Here is an 18,391-nt window from a genome sequence, read left to right on the forward strand (position 1 = left end):
ATCATTTGACAAAGATGTTTTAGGGATAGAATAGAATAGTTTGGATATCTACCTACTAACACCTACATTTTGTTCTTGCCATAAGAAATCCCTTTACAGTCAGTAAAGATGTAGTCAATGTAGCAAACAGAGTCCAGGGCACAAGCCACTTCAGCCCAAAGGATAAGCAATAGATGAGATAGAATGTGCTCAGGTGGCAATATTTAAATTCTAAATATCCATAATTAAATAAATGACTTAGAAGAGATTGATAAAGTCCATACTTGTGCACCTCTCAGGTCACTATATTTCGTTTAGCTGCCCCGACCTGAGCCCACCTTCTTTGAAAGGCATCCAATCATTATGCAAAAACATAGAGAGATGGAGAACACCAAAGTGAGTGCAGATTGCTAGGATAATTAATAATTTCCATTAATTTGAGGTGATTCCTCTTTCAAATTTTCCTGCTTTCAACTAACAGCCTTATACTATCATCTTTTTTTTTTTTTGTACTGAAGCGTTCCTTTAGTACCCATCATCTTCTCAAGGGGCTGCTTAAATTCAAATAACGCAGCTGCTAAATTTCATTAATAAATTGAAGAATGAAATATCTCACATTCTCCATTCCTGGTGTTGCTCTGTGGGCTGGATTTTGCCCTGAATTAAGAAAGATATTAAAGACTCAGAGAGTAACTTCAGCTAAGTGTCCCAGCAGGTTTAAGGACAAGATGTCCTTCTGGATCAGGTCAGCCACTCATATCTGTGGACACCTGTACTTCTTGGCAGAAACAGATGTACAGATCAACAGAACTTAATTTTGAAAATTAAAAGGCCATTAAATTCAAATATTTATTATGACATTGGAGTAGGAGACTGCACTGGATAAATATTTGGAGTAAACTGAAAGATCACTCTGTATAGTAGTGGAATGATGTTGGTTAAACCAGCTCAAGTCCTGGTCCAACGTATTACTAACAAATCAGGGGAGACCTACCAAAATAAATCCCAAGGGAGAGCTGGAATAAAAAGCACCTTACTTCCACCCAATCTGAAAGGCTTCCACTACTAATTGATAAATAAGGAGACTTAAAACACAAGAAAACACCGATTTTTTACGCTACATTTTGTAAATAATGGAGTCTTGCAGGTGAATATAATTGTGTTTGCAAAACAACAGGGTGAATGTTTTCTTTGCTCTAATCCCAATGCAAATAATACACAGAAATGTATTTCACAGTTTGTTTATGAAATGTGATGCTATTATTTTATTCAAATAAAGTCACAAAGTGGAAAGCAGAACAAATGCAACTGTGTTGGGTTTGAAGAGAAAAGTAAATGGGGAACATAACCCCAAGGGCACAAAACAGCAAATCCAGCCTTCAGCGAACTGCTGCATGAATCAGCTCTCAAATATTGTCCTTCTAGACACTACCCTTAATAACCTTTTTATTTCTGATTGTCAGGGGCAGACAGGGAAAAAACCTCAGCCAGGAAACATCCCAGTTGCTTTTATTTACCGCTACTATGAGTCTGCATCAAAATTTCTATAATTGTGTGATATTTTCCCAAGCAGTACTCAGAAAGATAAAGCATTTTATGATGGATGCCTCATCCCAGATGTTTCCCTGAAAATAAGACCTACCCCGAAAATAAGCCCTAGCAGGATTTCTCAGGGTTTTTAAGAATGCTCAAAATATGATCCCTACTCCAAAAACAAGCATTAGTTAGTTCATTAAAAGCATCAATTTAAATAGTGTCCATGCAGCTATACATGTAAAAAAGTAAAGTTAATTTGCAATAGAATGTATTTGAATAAATGTTGATTTTTATTAATGAATATCAGTAAATGTAGATTGTTGTACACAGAAAAAGGAGATAGAGTCATAACAAATTCATGATGGAATTCAGGGCTTGGAGAGTTATAATGATGTGATTACATGACCATATTTGAATAAATGTTGACTTTTTCGTTCAAAACTAAATGTAAATTTTTGTTCATGGAAAAATAAGATCCCCTGAAAATAAGCCTCAATGCATCTTTTGGAGCAAAAATTAATATAAGATCCTGTCTTATTTTGGGGGAAACAGGGTAATTACCTTTAAGGAAGAGGGTTAAATAACAGCATGAGTCAAGGCAGACACAAAGATGCACCAGCCCAAGACAGTGATGACTGAACTGACTGTGCTGCTGTTGATGTGAAGAGGAATTAGATCAATATTTTCTTGAATTGCTCTTGACAGAGATGAGAATAAATGCCTTCTAGTCTGCTACATCAATCTATTAGCAAAGAGCCTGTTCAACATCGAGGTGCTACTACTCTCCCAACCTCACATCACGGTCCTGAAGACTCATAAAACCTTTTGCAGAGATATGTTGAACGGACAAGTCTTATGAGGAACGGTTGAGGGACCTCGGGGGGTTCAGACTGGAGAACAGGAGGCTGAGGGGAGACCATATCGCTGTCTACAGCTACCTGGAAGGAGGTTGGAGCATGGAGGGGGTTGGTCTCCTCGCCCAAGTAGCAAGTGATAGGACAAGAGGAAATGGCCTCAAGTTACACCAGGGGAGGTTTATATTGGATACTAGGAAACAATTCTTCATGGAAAGGGTTGTCAGGCACTGGAACAGGTTGCCCAGAGCGGTGGTGGAGTCACCATCCCTGGAGGGGTTTAAAAGGTGTTTAGATGAGGTTGTTAGGGCCACAGTTTAGTGCTAGAATTAGGTTGTGGTTGGACTCCATGATCTTGAGAGTCTCTTCCAACCAAAATGATTCTATGATTCTGTGAAACACCATGGGGTGAGTACCAACCTCCTAGCAGCATAGTACATGGAAGCCGAAATTCAGAATGATTTAGTGAAAAGCAAAGCAAACTAGTAAACCTCCCATGACACATCTAGTTGATTTAAGCCAAGATAGGCTCAAACCTGAAATGTCCTTCAGGGGAAATGCATCGTGGTATTATAATACATCAGTAAGTCAGCTTAATACTTAGAAATGCTCCTATCCCCACACATCTAAAGCAAAAAATCAAGGTTTAATCCATGATCATCTCTATCCCACAGACCACCAATGTTTTGAATCCTTCTGACTCCTGTCCTTGTCCCAGAGAGGATACAGAGGGATGAGAAGAGGCACAGTAAAGGACTTTTCCTGTAAAATCATTGTCATGAGACAAAAAAACTTCGCTCTCTGCAAAGAAACTAAAAAGCAACATCTGCCAATACCTTCACCTCTACCCCTCCAGGAAATTTTCTTTAAAAGGCTACTTGGAAGTGCTCAGGCTGCATGAATAAATGAAATAAAAGCAAACATAAAGCGCTATTATTAGCTGTGAGAGGCAGTGACCAGCTAATCGGCCATTCTCCTGTCATTTTACAATCCAAACTGAGCTTTATATAGCCTTGTTGCCTGTTTGAATCCTTGTACCACTAATTGACGTAATTAACATCTTGTCCCTCTTTACACTGGCAATTATAAGCCACCATCAGGCCTACGATGAGAAACAAGAGATAGGACTGGGGTTTTTTCATATCAAACGTAAAAGAGAAGGGGGAAAAAAGGTCCTTCAGATACTCACAAAAGCACAGGTCTTTCCATACATGGTAAAAGGGGGAAAAATGATACTACACTGTTTTTTCTCACTCTTTGCACATTATCTTTAAAAAGTGAATGGTTTAGTCGTTTGTTAAGAGCCAGGGATCAAATGTAACTTTAGGAATTTAACCCATTAAGCCTTTTCCCTAAAAATAACAAGCTTTCCTGATAGTGCCAGTAAATTGGAAATAGGGAACTCCCTCCAGGGCTTCCCAAATACAGTGATTTTGTTTTCTCTCCTCAGCAGGTGGTTTAAAAGACAACAAATCTGTCCCTTTATTTGAGCTTGAAAATCTGGTAGGGCTGAGGAGAAAAGAACAGCAAGGACAATTTTTTCTTATTGTTGCCTTTATTTACGGGGGTTATTTCGGTTTTCACACTGAAGCGAGCTTATACTTGTGGTTTCTCTTGAATTTAAAAGAGCGTTGCCCTTGATATGAAATGAAATACGAAATAAAATGTTCCACATCATGCTGGAGAGGTGAGGGATTTCCACATTTGCATCAAAAGCGCAGGTCTTGAGCTGTTCTTCCAAAACGAGAAATCCAGAAATGTCACATCATTGACCTACAACTGGGAAATTTTCTCTCTTTTTCTGGGGAGAAGGACAGAGAGAGGACATAAAGATTCGCTGAATTGGGCTGGGATTCGCACACTTTGGTCCACTTAACCCCTTCTGAGCAAGGAGCTGTTTCAGAGGATGCCAAATGCCCCAACCAACCATTCGGTCTCCTTTCCCAGTACAATTTAATCCACTTGCAGAGCTCATGGTAACGTCTGGGCCACCCCCTGTGCCCCCAACTACTTCCACTTCTAACAGGGCATTTCCCATCACCCTCCTCATTGTCTCTCAGGGCTGAACCCAGCAGGGAGCCCCAGGCTCTGCAAAGAGCTGAGAGGAGAAGGAGAAGGAGAAGGAGAAGGAGAAGGAGAAGGGAAAATAACAAAGGGGAAATGAGGAAGCAGAAAAGGGAGTGAAGGGTCAAAAGGTGTAAAAAGTGGGAAAGGGGTGAAAATGGGGAAAAAGAAGGAAATGAGATGAAAAAAGGGAAAAGGGAGGGAAGGGACAGAAGGAGAAAAGAAAAATTAAAGATGGGGAAAAAGGGAAAATAACAAAAAAAGAGGGAGGAGAAAGGGAGAAGTAAATAAGAGAGAGTGGGAAAAAGGGAAAGAGAGAGAAAAGATGAAAAGGGAAAAAGAGAGAGAAAGAAAGAGGAGGAAGGAAAGGGAAAGGGAAAGGGAAAGGGAAAGGGAAAGGGAAAGGGAGGAAAGGAAAGGAAAGGAAAGGAAAGGAAAGGAAAGGAAAGGAAAGGAAAGGAAAGGAAAGGAAAGGAAAGGAAAGGAAAGGAAAGGAAAGGAAAGGAAAGGAAAGGAAAGGAAAGGAAAGGAGAAAGGAGGGAAAGAGGGAGAGAAAGAGGGATAGAGAGAGCAAGAGAGAGAGAAAGAAAGAGAGCAAGAGAAAAAGAGCAAGGGAGAGAGAAAGAAAGAGAAAGAGGAAGGAAGGAAGGAAGGAAGGAAGGAAGGAAGGAAGGAAGGAAGGAAGGAAGGAAGGAAGGAAGGAAGGAAGGAAGGAAGGAAGGAAGGAAGGAAGGAAGGAAGGAAAGGGAGGGGAGGATAGAAAAAAAATGAATGAAAAATGAAAAGGGAAAAAAGGGGGGAAGGAAAGGGAAATAAGAGAGAAAAGGGAGAAAGGAAAGGGGGAAAAAGGAAAAGAGGAGAAAAGGGGAGGAGAGAAAAAAAAAAGGAGGAAGAGGCAAAAGAAGGAAAAATGAATAAGGGTTAAAATACGAAGGGGTAGAAGGAATGGGCGGGGAAAATAGGGACAAAAAAAAAGAGAGAAGAAAGGGGGGAAGGAGCCGGACCGACGGGACGCCCGCGGCAGCGCAGGCACCTGGGGCGGGGGGCGGGCGGGAGGCGGTGCCGGGCCCGCCCCGCGCAGGAGGCGGCCGGGGGCGGTGGCGGGGCCGGCCCGGCGGAGCGGAGCGGAGCGAGGGGCAGCGCGGAGCTTGTCGCCGGTGTCGCCTCCCTCCCGTTAAATCCCTCCCTGGATGCGCTCAGGCCGGTGCCGGCAGCGGAGCGCTGCGCTGGGCGCGGGAACCGGCGGAGCGGGGTGTCCCCTGCGGCGGGGCGGGCGGAATGGAGTGCGGGGTGCTGGGCGTTGCGGTGCCGATGCTGCTGCTGCTGCTGCTGGGCTGCCTCCTGTCCGCGGTGAGTGCTCCCGCTGGGGCTGAGCCCCGCTCCGCGCTACCGAGTGTCCCTCCGCGGGGGCGGCTCTGCCCCGCGGCTCCCGACGAGCGGGGTTCAGCGGTTAAGCTCCGGTTTAAAGCCTCGGGCAAACTTTGGGTAACTTTGAAAGTGGTGTTGATTTGAGGCAGGTGTATCTTGGTTAGGTTTTCTCTCCCCTCCCTGGTAACCTAGAAAACAGCGGTCAATTCTCTTTTTGTTCAAGGTATGCTTTCCCCTTTGAGAATGAGAGCTAGAGGAATTCACTTGGTGTTTTCTTTCAGGGCTGGCTCTTGGTTTCGTTGTCATTTAGGTTTGCGAGGCTGGCTTTCAGTTTGCTTGGGGTTTCTGGTTGAGAGCTCGATCGTTTCGTGCAAAGCACAAGGGGCAAGGGGTGTAAACTGAAACACAGGAGGTTCCATTTAAATTTGAGAAGAAACTTGTTCATGGTGAGGGTGGCAGAGCCTGGCCCAGGCTGCCCAGGGAGGTTGTGGAGTCTCCTTCTGTGCAGACATTCAAACCCGCCTGGACACCTTCCTGTGGAACCTCAGCTGGGTGTTCCTGCTCCATGGGGGGATTGCACTGGATGAGCTTTCCAGGTCCCTTCCAACCCCTGACATTCTGGGATTCTGTGATACTTGGGGCTAAAGGGCTGGAATTTCCCGGAGACAACGCAGCAGCAGGGCAGGGGGGTCTGGGGTGGGACCTTCCACCCCATGAACCCTGAGAAGTTCAGCAAAGTGCTGCTCTCTGACACCGAAACCTCACGTAGATGCACCATTCGAGATGCTGGGAGCGAAGGATGTGTTTTCTGGCTGCTGTGTCCCCTTTCTGCTTAGAATTTCCATGCTTGCAGGTCCCTAATTGGGGCGGTGCTGTTGCCTCCCCCGATGCAGATGGCTCGCAGCAAAGTGTGGAATTAGCAAACGGGATTGTTTCTCCTGGCGCTGTCTGTGTGTGCACACACACGTGCATGCTAAAGCTAATTTTCTGTGCAGACTCAAGAGTTCTGTACATTTCCCTGAAGCTTTGTGATTGTAGCTTGTTTCTTTACACCGTATGATTTCTGTTGAGACCATTCATTTTGATTCAGCAGACTGGGATGGGAGATCGGGTGCTGGCTATGGGTGAGCTTTCCTCTTAATCCTAATCTTCTCCCACACTTGTTTTCTCTCTTTGGAAGGTGAGGCTGCCTCACCAGCATCCTGTTGGGCTGGGTGAGGTTGCCCATAGTTGTGCCATTGGTTGCAAGTTGCTTCTGTTTGCTCTGCTTGGCTGGTTTACAGGGGTTCACATGAAGCTGCTCTGATCCCCAGCAAACAGACCAACCAAGCTGAGACTCAGAGAGTAGAAGGTAACCCCAATTTGGCACCGCCTCACCTATCTCTCCTTTTCTCTCCCCTTGTCCCTTAAGGAATTAGACAAATGGACTTATTTCATTTTTCTTTGGCTGTCGCCATGAGCCACCCGACCACCTGCATCACCAAAGACTTTGTTTGAGGAAGAAGAGGTTGGGAAAATGGATTGAAGTATTAAAAAAAAAAGACCAGGCAATTAGTTCCTGGAATTAGACAGACTTTTCTTCAGGGAAGATCCAAAATAGCTCATGTCCAGGGCTGGAGCTGGGCAAATGAGAAGGGGGCAGCGCTCCCATCAGCTACTGGAGCTGCTCCAGCTGTTGCTTCCACTGAAGCCCATGGCAAACATCCCATTTCTTTAAATGTTGTTGGCATGAAGGAGTCCTTTGGGGCCACATCTACATTAAGTCACATACCCTGCTGAAGTTCAACATGCGCATGGTGGCAGGATCAAGCCCTTTTGCTGGTGCTCTTGGGTTGATCGTTGCTATCAATGAGCACAAACCCCTGAAGCTTTGGGACAAGGGCACAGCCGAGGTGTAATCCTGCACTGCTTCCTTTCCAACCTTTTTGTTATCTTGTTTCATAAACTGTCTCATTTCCTTGCCCTTGGTTTAGTGGAACCGTTGCAAGATGACTAATGCTGGAGAGCCTCAATGCTAGAGAAAATCCCTGTTGTTTTTGTTTCTCAGTTTAAACCTGAGATTCGGTGCTCATTTTAAAAGCAAAGGTAACTCTGCAATTCTGACAACCTGGCTCTGGGACCTACAAAGGCTCTGCAGAGTTGGGTTTTTTTTATATTTTATTGTGATAATTTTTATTGGTATGGCCTTGGAAAAACTCTGAACGAGAACGATTGGCTGATCCAGGAGTTCAGTGCTGTAAAACTATTTCAGCCATGTAGTTTCTAATTGCTGTTATAAACTTTCACCTCAGCCTCTCGTGATCTACAAATGTGGAAAAATAGGAAACTGGGCAAATCCCATTGTCCAGTTGTGGCCCCTCAGTTCCAGAAGGACAGGGAACTGCTGGAGAGAGTCCAGGGCAACAAAGATGCTGAAGGGAGTGGAGCATCTCCCGTGTGAGGAAAGGCTGAGGGAGCTGGGGCTCTGGAGCTGGAGGAGACTGAGGGGGGACCTCATTAATGTTTGCAGATATATAAAGGGTGAGTGTCAGGAGGATGGAGCCAGGCTCTTCTCGGTGACAACCAATGATAGGACAAGGGGTAATGGGTTCAAACTGGAACACAAGAGGTTCCACTTCAATTTGAGAAGAAACTTCTTCTCAGTGAGGGTGGCAGAGCCTGGCCCAGGCTGCCCAGGGGGTTGTGGAGTCTCCTTCTCTGCAGACATTCAAACCCGCCTGGACACCTTCCTGTGGAACCTCAGCTGGGTGTTCCTGCTCCGTGGGGGGATTGCACTGGATGAGCTTTCCAGGTCCCTTCCAACCCCTGACATTATCAGATTCTGTGTGATTCTGTGATTCTGTGATTTGCTGTAGCTCCTCAGACCATGCTCACCAGAGATTTACCTCCTGCAACTGTTCAGCTTTTAATATTTTGGAAAAAAGTGCTTAAGTTTGGGGTAGGGGAGGACGGGCATGGTGTAAATCCTGAATAATCCCTGTTACTTTCTACGGGTTGGTTTAAATTTTAGGGGTGTATTTAAGGTAATCTGTCCCGTAGAGCTGTAAGTTGGACTGGTCTTTTTCTTTTTTAGTGTGCGTCTAGTGAATGGGAAGTGGATAATTGAGCAGTTGGTGGATTCCACATGCCTTCAGACTGCAAGTTTGGTGAATTAAGCCAAATCTATCCAGCTGGTATAATTTGTGCTTTTCTTGAGAGTTCTATTCTGCTCCAGCCATGAAGTAGACATGACAGAAAGGAGTAAAATCTCAGATGTGGTATTTTAGCAGCCAGAGTGTGAATGCTGGAATCAGGACCATTGTGAAAAATTAGTAAAATTTAAGCTCACAGAACAATCACTTCAGCTGTATCTGCATCTCTTTCATTCTATCATTGACTGAGAAGTTAGACATACACATTTAAACCAAAATATTCAATATTTTTGGCAAAGAGGCGAGATACTCGCTAGAATCCTTTAGCCCAATTCCCGCATCCAGCACAGAGATCCTTTAGCAGTGACAACACGTGTTTAACAAAGGCCTTGCCACAAAACCTCAGTGTATTACTGGCTGTATGACTTATTAAATTTATACATGTGTAAATGCATGACTGACTTTATTTAGAGCCATCCAGGAGAACCAGTTGCCCAACCCTGTATCTGGGTAGCTTGGAAACTCTCACTGCCTCTCTATAAAGTTGAAGGTGTTCAGCAGTACGTATATTTTAGGAGCTCTTATTTAGGGCATAAGGAGGCAAAAGAGTAAAATAGGCAAAATGCAGCATCTGAGGAAAAATACCCTATGTGGGATATCTAAGGCTGTTTCCAACAGCGTGTTACTCAATCATGTCAACAGGGGATTCACACCATAGTTATCACACCATCCCCACAGCCAAGAGGTTGGTCTCCATCAATAAAACTGTAGAACCAGACAGGAGGGAAATGGTTATGTATCATAACAAGAGATGCGTCCACCAGGGTGGTTTTTAAAGAGAGGGAAAGTTGCCAAATATCCAGCATCAGGAGGCAGATGGGACCATGGACAGGGGAAGCCGCCCGGCTTGTGAATTTGGGTATGTATGTGTCTGTTGTTTTATTTTCGCTCTTTTTTACAGTGCTTTAAAAATACTCTGATTCAAACTCCTTCCTGTTGTAATGTCAGCAGTGCTGTGACAGCCAGAAGGCTGCACCAGATAAAAATGCAAAGTAGGATGTGCTGAGTTTTTTATGCTAAGTCTGTCCAGAGCTGACTTGTGAGACTGCTGTTATATTTCTTTTTTCCATCGTTTCGTAGTGGCGTGACCTTGCTGAGTGGTATTTGTCTCTTCTCACTTGAGGTCAGGGTAGCTGGTGGATGCAAAGCAGGGAAGTGCTCTGCACATCTTGAAAATGGGCAACTGGGGCATGAGTGATGGGAGCAGTGTCATGAAAGGTGTTTCAGATCTCCCAAGGTACCGATTGCAGGACTGCATTGGAAATGGCAAACATAGAGTGTTTCTATTATTTTTCATGGAAAAAAAAAAAAAGGATAGCTTTTTCCCTCTTTTTCCCTTTACTAGATGGTCTCCAGCAGAAACAACTGGAAGGACTGGTATCTCATGGAAATCCATCTTCCGCTTGCCACGTCATACGCTGACTTATGCTGAACATGAGCCAGCATGTGCCCAGGTGGCCAAAAAGGCCACCAGCATCCTGGCTTGTATCAGTAATAGTGTGGCCAGCAGGACTAGAGAAGCGATTGTGCCACTGTACTTGGCACTGGTGAGGCCCCACCTTGAATCCTGGGGTCAGTTTTGGGCCCCTCATCACAAGAAGGACATTAAAGTGCTGGAGCGAGTTGAGAGAAGGGAACGGAGCTGGTGAGGGGCTGGAGCACAAGTGTGATGGGAGCGGCTGAGGGACCTGGGGGGTTCAGCTGGAGAACAGGAGCTGAGGGGAGACCTTCTGATCTCTGAACTGCCTGAAAGGAGCTTGGAGCATGGAGGGGGTTGGTCTCTTCTCCCAAGGAACAAGTGATAGGACAAGAGGAAACAGCCTCAAGTTACACCAGGGGAGGTTTAGATTGGATATTAGAAAAAAATTATTCCTGGAAAGGGCTGTCGGGCATTGGAACAGGCTGCCCAGGGCAGTGGTGGAGTCACCATCCCTGGAGTTGTTTAAAAGGTGTTTAGACAAGGTTCTTACGGACATCGTTTAGTGCTAGAGTTGGGCTATGGTTGGACTCTATGATCCTGAGGGTCTCTTCCAACTGAAATGATTCTATCGTTTTATGACTTAGTCTGGTAGAACTGGGAAGTTACCTGATATATGGACTAGTTTGTGGACACAAATATTTATTGCAGATGGAGAAGAGAGAGAGAGGAGGGACAGGAAGGATAACTCCCTGTTCAGCATTGCGTCCCATTTATTGGCAGTCTCAGGAAGGGCACCAGACACTGTGTGGATCAGTGAGGCCCAAGAGGAGATGATTTTTTTTAAGTCAGATCTGAGTACACTTGGAGGAGATTTGTCACACTCTGCATGGCATTTCTGGCTCAAGTTCAGGAAAGAAGTCAAATTATCTGTGTGAAATAAAAACTGTTAAGTTTTAATGAAGAGCAGGTCTTTGCTTGGTTTAATGAGCACAGTAGGTTGAGTTCTGCCCTCAGACCAAGTCAGCACAAGTGTGGCAGTGCCATTTCACTGCTGCAAATGGCATCACTGCTGCATCACACTGGCTCAGTGGAAATGGAAATGTGGTTTTCCAATGCCTGGGAATGGCTGTGTGATTAAATATAGCTTCATTCTCTGGTCTCATCAACTTTCTCTCTTCCATATTGGAAAGAAGAGGAAGATCTTTCATAAGAATCAGAATCTGGGAAATGCAACCAAGACAAACCCTCAGTCATGGGCCAAAACCAGAAACAAACTGAGTCAGAGATACCTGGAGAACCCAGAGCAGGAGAGGGCTGGAGTTCTGTCCGAGCAGGTGGGAGGGAGAGCATGGACAGACAGACAAGCAGGTCAGAATCATAGAATGATAGGATGGTTTGGTTGTTTGGAAGGGACTTTCACAGCTCATCTACTCCAACCCGCTTCCATGAGCAGGGACATCTTCACCAGCTCAGGTTGCTCAGAGCCCCGTCCAGCCTGGCCTGGGATGTCTCCAGGGATGGTTCATCCACCACCTCTCTGGCCAACCTGGGCCAGGCTCTCACCACCCTCAGCATAAAAAGTTTCTTCCTCATGTCTGACTTGAATCTCCTCTCTTTTAGTTTAAAACCGTCACCCCTTGTCCCACCATAAGAGACCCTTGTAAACAGTCTGTCCCCATCTTTCTTACAGGACCATTTTGAGTATGGAAAGGCCACAGCAATCCCCCCATGAGACCTGCCTGTGCTGTGGCACTGGTTTGTCCTCCTGCCCCGTGCAGCTGGGCAGTTTCCCTCAATCAGTGCCAAGCACTTACAGTTTCACTGCTCCCTCCCTTCCGCGCTCCCAGATGTTTTCCAGAAGTCACGAGCTCTTACAGCCTTCATTTGGATGGGAACCCAGCCAAGAGGGGAGATGACTTTGCTTCTGAAAATGAGATACCAGAGGACTGTCGTGGAAGAAGAATCAGCCTCTCCATTTCGAGATGTGAGAGGGGCAGGGACGTGATTCCAGCCATTAGACTGGACTTCATCCAGAGCTACCGCCATGGCAAGGAGGTCCTGGGGAAGGCTGTTCAGCAGCTGAGCCGTCTTCTTGTCACCATTCCCTTTTGGAGCAGCTTACAGCTTGCTTGGCTTCATGCCTGACCACCAGGGATTTCTCTGGGATGATTCATTTCTCCAGGCGTGAGCTTCACCTTTCACATTGCAAGACCCATAACACAGACAGAGTTCATTCATTAGTACTTAAAAAGTGCCTTGGGGAAGGCTTGAGAAGTTGGGCTCCCTAATTGCTGGATGCTCCTTGCATCGTTATACAGCCCTTTATTTATTTAATGGGGTGACACCACACTTCTTCAGAAATGGCTGTTTAGAAAACCTGAAGGCTTCTAGAGCTATAAATAAAAGTGCAAAGTTTCCTTCTTAATAAGGATGTTGTTAACAGAGTACCAAGACTTTCTGTCCTGAAACTTCAGCTTTATTAGAAGCAGCTACTGGCTATTAGCTCTGCTACAAATCACTTCTAAACTGCTTAACCTCGTGCATAAACCCTAATGAGGGAAGAGCTATAATAGCGAGAGCACTTATGTTTAATAATTGCCAATCTGCACAAATATAAATAGCCTATGTGTACATGACTTGACCTGCTGGAAGCAAGCAGGTAAGGTTAAGAGGCGGAAGCAGGTGCAATATTTCTTCGCTGTTATGGTCCTTGCCTCTGATATTCTTTCCCCCACTCATCCATCAGTCATGCGGATGCAAGGCAGATGTGGTACCCTGGTGACATCAGAACTCAGTTCAGTAATTTTTTAGATGGTTGGTTTACAAAGTGAATTTAGAGACATTTTTGTGCGCGGGGATATGTGTTGTGGGTTGCTTAATGCTGCAAAACACACATTAGTGCTGCTTTAGTGGCTGTTTGTTGTGCCAGATTTTATCTACAGCACTAACTTTTATATATATATATATATATATGTATATAGCATTTCCAGGACTTAAAGACTTATTTTAGCTTCTGAACTCCACATGAATTTTAGAGACACTGATGTATTTTACATCAACAAAGTCACTTTTCCAGTCATCTGAAAGTCTTTGTTAACAATCTTGAATTCCTTCATTAGTCACATTAGGTAGATTTCTCACCCCCAGGGCAGTCACTAACCATTCATTTCACTGTTTGCACTGCTGGGAGATGGAGACAGAAACTTCTGTCGTTTGCATTTAAATTCAAGTGTTAGAACTGAATTGGGCTTATTTTCTAATGCAGAACCAAATTGCGATTGTTTTCTGATGCATTTCACTAGAGGGCTGGACAACAGACTTGATGATGCTGTTTTGATAAGCTCTTCTCGATGTCATGGCCTTGGCTTCATTGATTTGAATTGAAGTTGAGAATGGAGCAAAATAATTGAATATGGAGCCCCCAACTCTCTGTTTGCTGAACCACCATCCCCATAATCCCTGTCTTGCTTTTGCAGTAGGCTCAGGGATGTTCCCATTCCTGACAGACAGATGTGAAGCAGAGTATGAGCTCCACATTTCTTTAATCTTCATCCCTGTGAAACTGCATTTCATCAAGAGGGAAAGAAAAAAACAAATCTATTTAAATACAATTCTTGCCTGGAGGGGGAAATATCGATACTTTATGTCTCCTTTGCAAAGCTGAAATCTATTTGGTGTCTTTTAAAAAGATGTTTCTTCGGTGCTCCAACCTTGATTCTGTGTTTAACAGATGCTTTGTTTAATACCTGGTGATCTGTAACATCACAACCAACATCTGAGCAGCGAGAATCTCCAGGGCCCTTATAAATGTCATTGTCTATCCCAGCTAATCAATCTGTGAGCTTCCTTGCAGGTGACCTTGGGGTGGGATTCACCTGGTAGATTAGGACACCTACATTTTGGAGTTTCTATGTGTCTACGTGTGACCCAGATGGTCTGAGATCCCACTGTGGTCAGCAGGATCATCAGGTTCAGGTTGGGTGCTCCCTCTCAGGCCCATTTGAGATGCAAGAAAACGTCCCATTGTCCCACATCATCCCTTTCTGGAGAGCAAAGCCCTTGTAGATGCTGGGTTATCTGCCAGCCCCATGTGGATGCTGTAAACACAGAAAATAGATTATCTCAAATGTCACCGCATGCCTCAGTTATGCACCTTTTTGAGCCTTCATTGACATTACAGCAGTGGTTCAACCCTTGGGTAGACACCTCCGTTTAGAGATCTTAAGCTAGAAGCTGAATCCCTCCCCAGTTTTCTCTTGTGTTGTATAAGATTGAAAAGAAAAGAAGAAAACCTGCTCACACTGAGCTTTTCCCTGCAGCCAGCTCTATTCATTACTGAAAAGCAGCTCTTAGTTCATCTTTCCTAAGTGGCCGGACTGCCGCAGTTCAAACTTTAGGGAAAACATCTCTTCGCAAGGCTGAATGCAAACAGAATTAAATACACGGAACGCGATACCCACTCCACCCCCTAAAAAAAACATCCGTAATGACACTGTTGCAAGAAAATGAGAAACTGCTCCAACACTGACACTCAGCATTTTTATGCTTGGAAACAGCCAGAATCCAAATACTGCTGGAGATCATACCTCTTCCACCTTTGTTTTGCTGTAGCCAAATTCAACTCATATTTTAAGTGAATGTAGGGATTATTTTGTATAGCTGATTTCCCATTACAGACCCCTAGCTATTTGTCAGGGGAGGGATGAACCCTTTTGGAAAGTTCAGCCCATTCATGGCTGTGTGGGATGTGTGTATTCATAGTACAACAGAATCATTTCGGTTGGAAGACACCCTCAGGATCATCGAGTCCAACCATAACCCAGCTCTAGCACTAAACCATGTCCCTAAGAACCTCATCTAAACACCTCCAGGGATGGCGACTTTTTTGTGTGGTGGTGGCTTCTTCTTTTTTTTTCTTTTTGTTGGTTGTTGTTTTGTTTGGTTTGATTTGTTTTGTGGGTGTTGGTTTGTTTCTTTGTTTAGTCACCTTTCATAGCCCTGAGGAGTTTGCTGAGCAGAGATTAAACCCCAGTGCCCTGGCCGGCGTCCTTTCTTGCAGAGGGAGGGAATGAGATCCTTCCCAGGACCATTCAGCATCAATCGAAGGAAAACCGCTCAGCTGAGGAACCGCTGTGGTCGCATGTGTCCTGCTGCTAAAGCCACTTCATCCTCTTTGCCAGCAGTGGTTGGGCTCAATCCTGAGCTGTGCCTAGGATTTCTTGGCTGTTTTTTCCCTTGTAATTCAGGACTGGTGGTTTGGGATGGCTCAGCAAGGAATGCAAAGGGACGTGGCTGCCATCTTCCCCTTGCTGAGTCTTGCCATGTGGTGGGGGCTGCATGATGGGTGATGGAGCCTTGTGTTGGCTGGACACCCCTTTGGGACTCCCTCCCTGGGCAGGCCATAGAATCACAGAATAGTTTGGGTTGTAAAGAACCTTCAAAACTCATCCAGTGCCACCCCTGCCATGAGCAGGGACATCTTCACCAGCTCAGGTTGCTCAGAGCCCCGTCCAGCCTGGCCTGGGATGTCTCCAGGGATGGTTCATCCACCACCTCTCTGGCCAACCTGGGACAGTGTTTTACCACCCTCGTAAAGAATTCCTTCCTCCTGTCCAGCCCGAATCTACCCGTCATAGTTTAAAACCATCACTCCTTGTCCTATCACAACAGGTCCAGGGGTTTTCACTTGCGCTGGGGTGCAAGTGCGAAAGAGAAAACACTTAAACAAGCCACTTGTTTCCTGCAAAGCCTGTATCCATTATTTGGTTATTTTTCTCTTTCACCCTGGTTCTTAAGGATAATTAGGCTTTTCCAGCTTTTTTTTTTCCACAATAGAACCACGTTTTCTTTTTGCTTGACATACTCAAAGGCAGAGAAAAAAAGCTGCTGCTGAGACAGTTCCCAGCCTCACAGGGCACCGAAAGGAGGCCAAACGCTATGTGAAGAATTACTAACGTGCTCAAGTGTCGACTGCTGGGCTGCTTGCATTTTTTTGGGGGAATGACATTAAACACGGCTGCAGAGCCGTGTGGGTCTCAGCTACGCCGCGCACTTAATTCCAGCCCTGCGATGATTCCTCTCAAAGAATTTTCCCACCCCTTCTGTTTTGTTCCGATTGTACAATTCCCTTTTTGCACAATTACTCTGTGCAAAGCTCTTTCCACCTTCTGGAGCTGTTGCTTTGCAGCTGGGGCACGGGCAGTGGTTTTGAGCGCAGGAATTCCTGCTCTTCCATCCTCTCCACTAAATTTCTTTTTGCAGCACCTTTTTTGGCAAAATGAACCTTTGTTCCTCCTCACCCCGCTCTCTCCTCCCTCCCCCTACACATTGCAGCAAACAGTATGTCAAGGGCTTATCTTCAGGCTGTTTGTGTACAGTGCTGATGAAGCAAGGTTTGTCAAGAGAAATAACAGCTTATATTGGAACAACTGAAATACATATTCGTTTTTATTACCTAAAATATATATATACTTTCAGACATGGCAATACTTCCTCAGGTCCAAAAGGGAAACAAAGCTAAGTAGCCCTGGGTTTAGCCTGGAGGTGTTTGTCAATGGGACAGTTTGAAAGAAAATTGTGCTGGTTGGAGTGAATGGCTCATTGCGAAACCATCGCTGCCACCCTTCTGTGTTATGGACCTACAACGTATCTCAGCAAACCAAGCCCGCAAATTAATTCATGGTTTTACTGGGCATTAAAAACCCAGGACTCAGTAAAGATGTAGATTTTTATGACGTGCTGCAGTTCTCCTCCCATCTCGCCACCTGCTCGTTCCTTGCTGTCACAGAGGTGATAACTCTTGCCCACCTCTGCAGTCCTACAAGGGCTGAAGATCCCACCAGCTCCTTCCTAAGTGATTCATCTGCTCTGCAGGTGCTAATTACTCTTTTTTCTCTGTAATTAATTAGCTTGACTGAACTCAGAAGAATGATTTCAGATCTATGCTTATCCTGTAGTTTCCTGAGTGTGTTTCAGAGTTAAAGAGCTTCAAAAGTCTCGTTATATCAGCAGTCAATCATGGCTATAATAGTACTTAATAAAACCATGATTTGAGCTGTTGCTTTTAGAGATGTATTCATCTTGGTACCTAGTTCTTTTGGAGACTAGGTGGATGTCTGGCAGCAGCTGAAGTTGTGTTGGAAATGCGTAATCTACCCTATAGTTAAATTTACACGGTGTAAGGAAGAGACTCATAATGTTGGTGTGTGTATTTGTGCCTTCCAGCTTGGATGCTGTTTTCATTTGGATCTTACAAGCTTGGGAATAAAAGGCAGGAACAACCTTTCTGTCTCCTTGAGGTCTCTCTCAACATAGGGCTCCTGTTGTATTCACATATTTATTTACCTTCAAGTTCTTAAAGTTCGCTTATTTGCTGTGCTCCTTTGGCTGGGAAGCTGTTCCCAGGACCAGACAGCTGGTGGTTAAACTGTGTTAGCCAAGCCCTGATGGTTTTCTAGATGGAAAGGAAATTTAAAGCTGGAGCTTACTGCCTTGGGTCTACTTGACCTGAGCCTCAGAAATGTCTGAAGGGACCAGTAAGCATCTGGAAATATTTTAAAATCTAACTATAAAGCTGAAGCTTTGGTTGCCTGTTCACATTTTGTTGCTACATATAGTCATTACAGGGAGATAAAGCCAGGATTTATTGAAGGGGCACCTTTTAGAAGTACTAAATTCAGTTGTGGAAGAATAGTTAAGTAAAAGGCTGAGTAAAGGTTCTGGTTTTCTAAAGGAAAGACACCTAATGTGCTTGACAGCTCTGTATCTACTCTCTGGGGAAAGAGATGCAGAAGGGAAGAGTCCAAGCAGCTGTTGCAGGCTGTGATGGAAACCTCAGGGACCAGCCAGGACCTGTGATCCCAGCACCAAATTGGCCTGGGGATACAGTGAGGACTGGGATGAGGTTATAGTACCATATGGAAGGGCAGGTGGGAGCAATGGGCGAGAGAAACATGAGGGCAGCAGTCACAAACTCCAAC

The 18,391-nt window shown here is 44.9% G+C and overlaps 1 protein-coding gene across 1 annotated transcript in view; it reads left to right on the forward strand.

The window, feature by feature from the left end:
- Positions 1-5,527: 5,527 nt before the first annotated feature.
- Positions 5,528-18,391, forward strand: part of LOC136097813 (vasoactive intestinal polypeptide receptor) — a 123,380-nt gene continuing 110,516 nt past the window's right edge. The window contains exon 1 of the mRNA XM_065830589.2: positions 5,528-5,783. Coding sequence (XP_065686661.1) covers positions 5,712-5,783 — 72 coding nt within the window. The 5' untranslated portion in view covers positions 5,528-5,711. The remainder of the gene's footprint in view (positions 5,784-18,391) is intronic.

This window comes from Patagioenas fasciata, chromosome 2 (assembly GCF_037038585.1).
Source record: "Patagioenas fasciata isolate bPatFas1 chromosome 2, bPatFas1.hap1, whole genome shotgun sequence".
NCBI classification, from domain to species: domain Eukaryota; kingdom Metazoa; phylum Chordata; class Aves; order Columbiformes; family Columbidae; genus Patagioenas; species Patagioenas fasciata.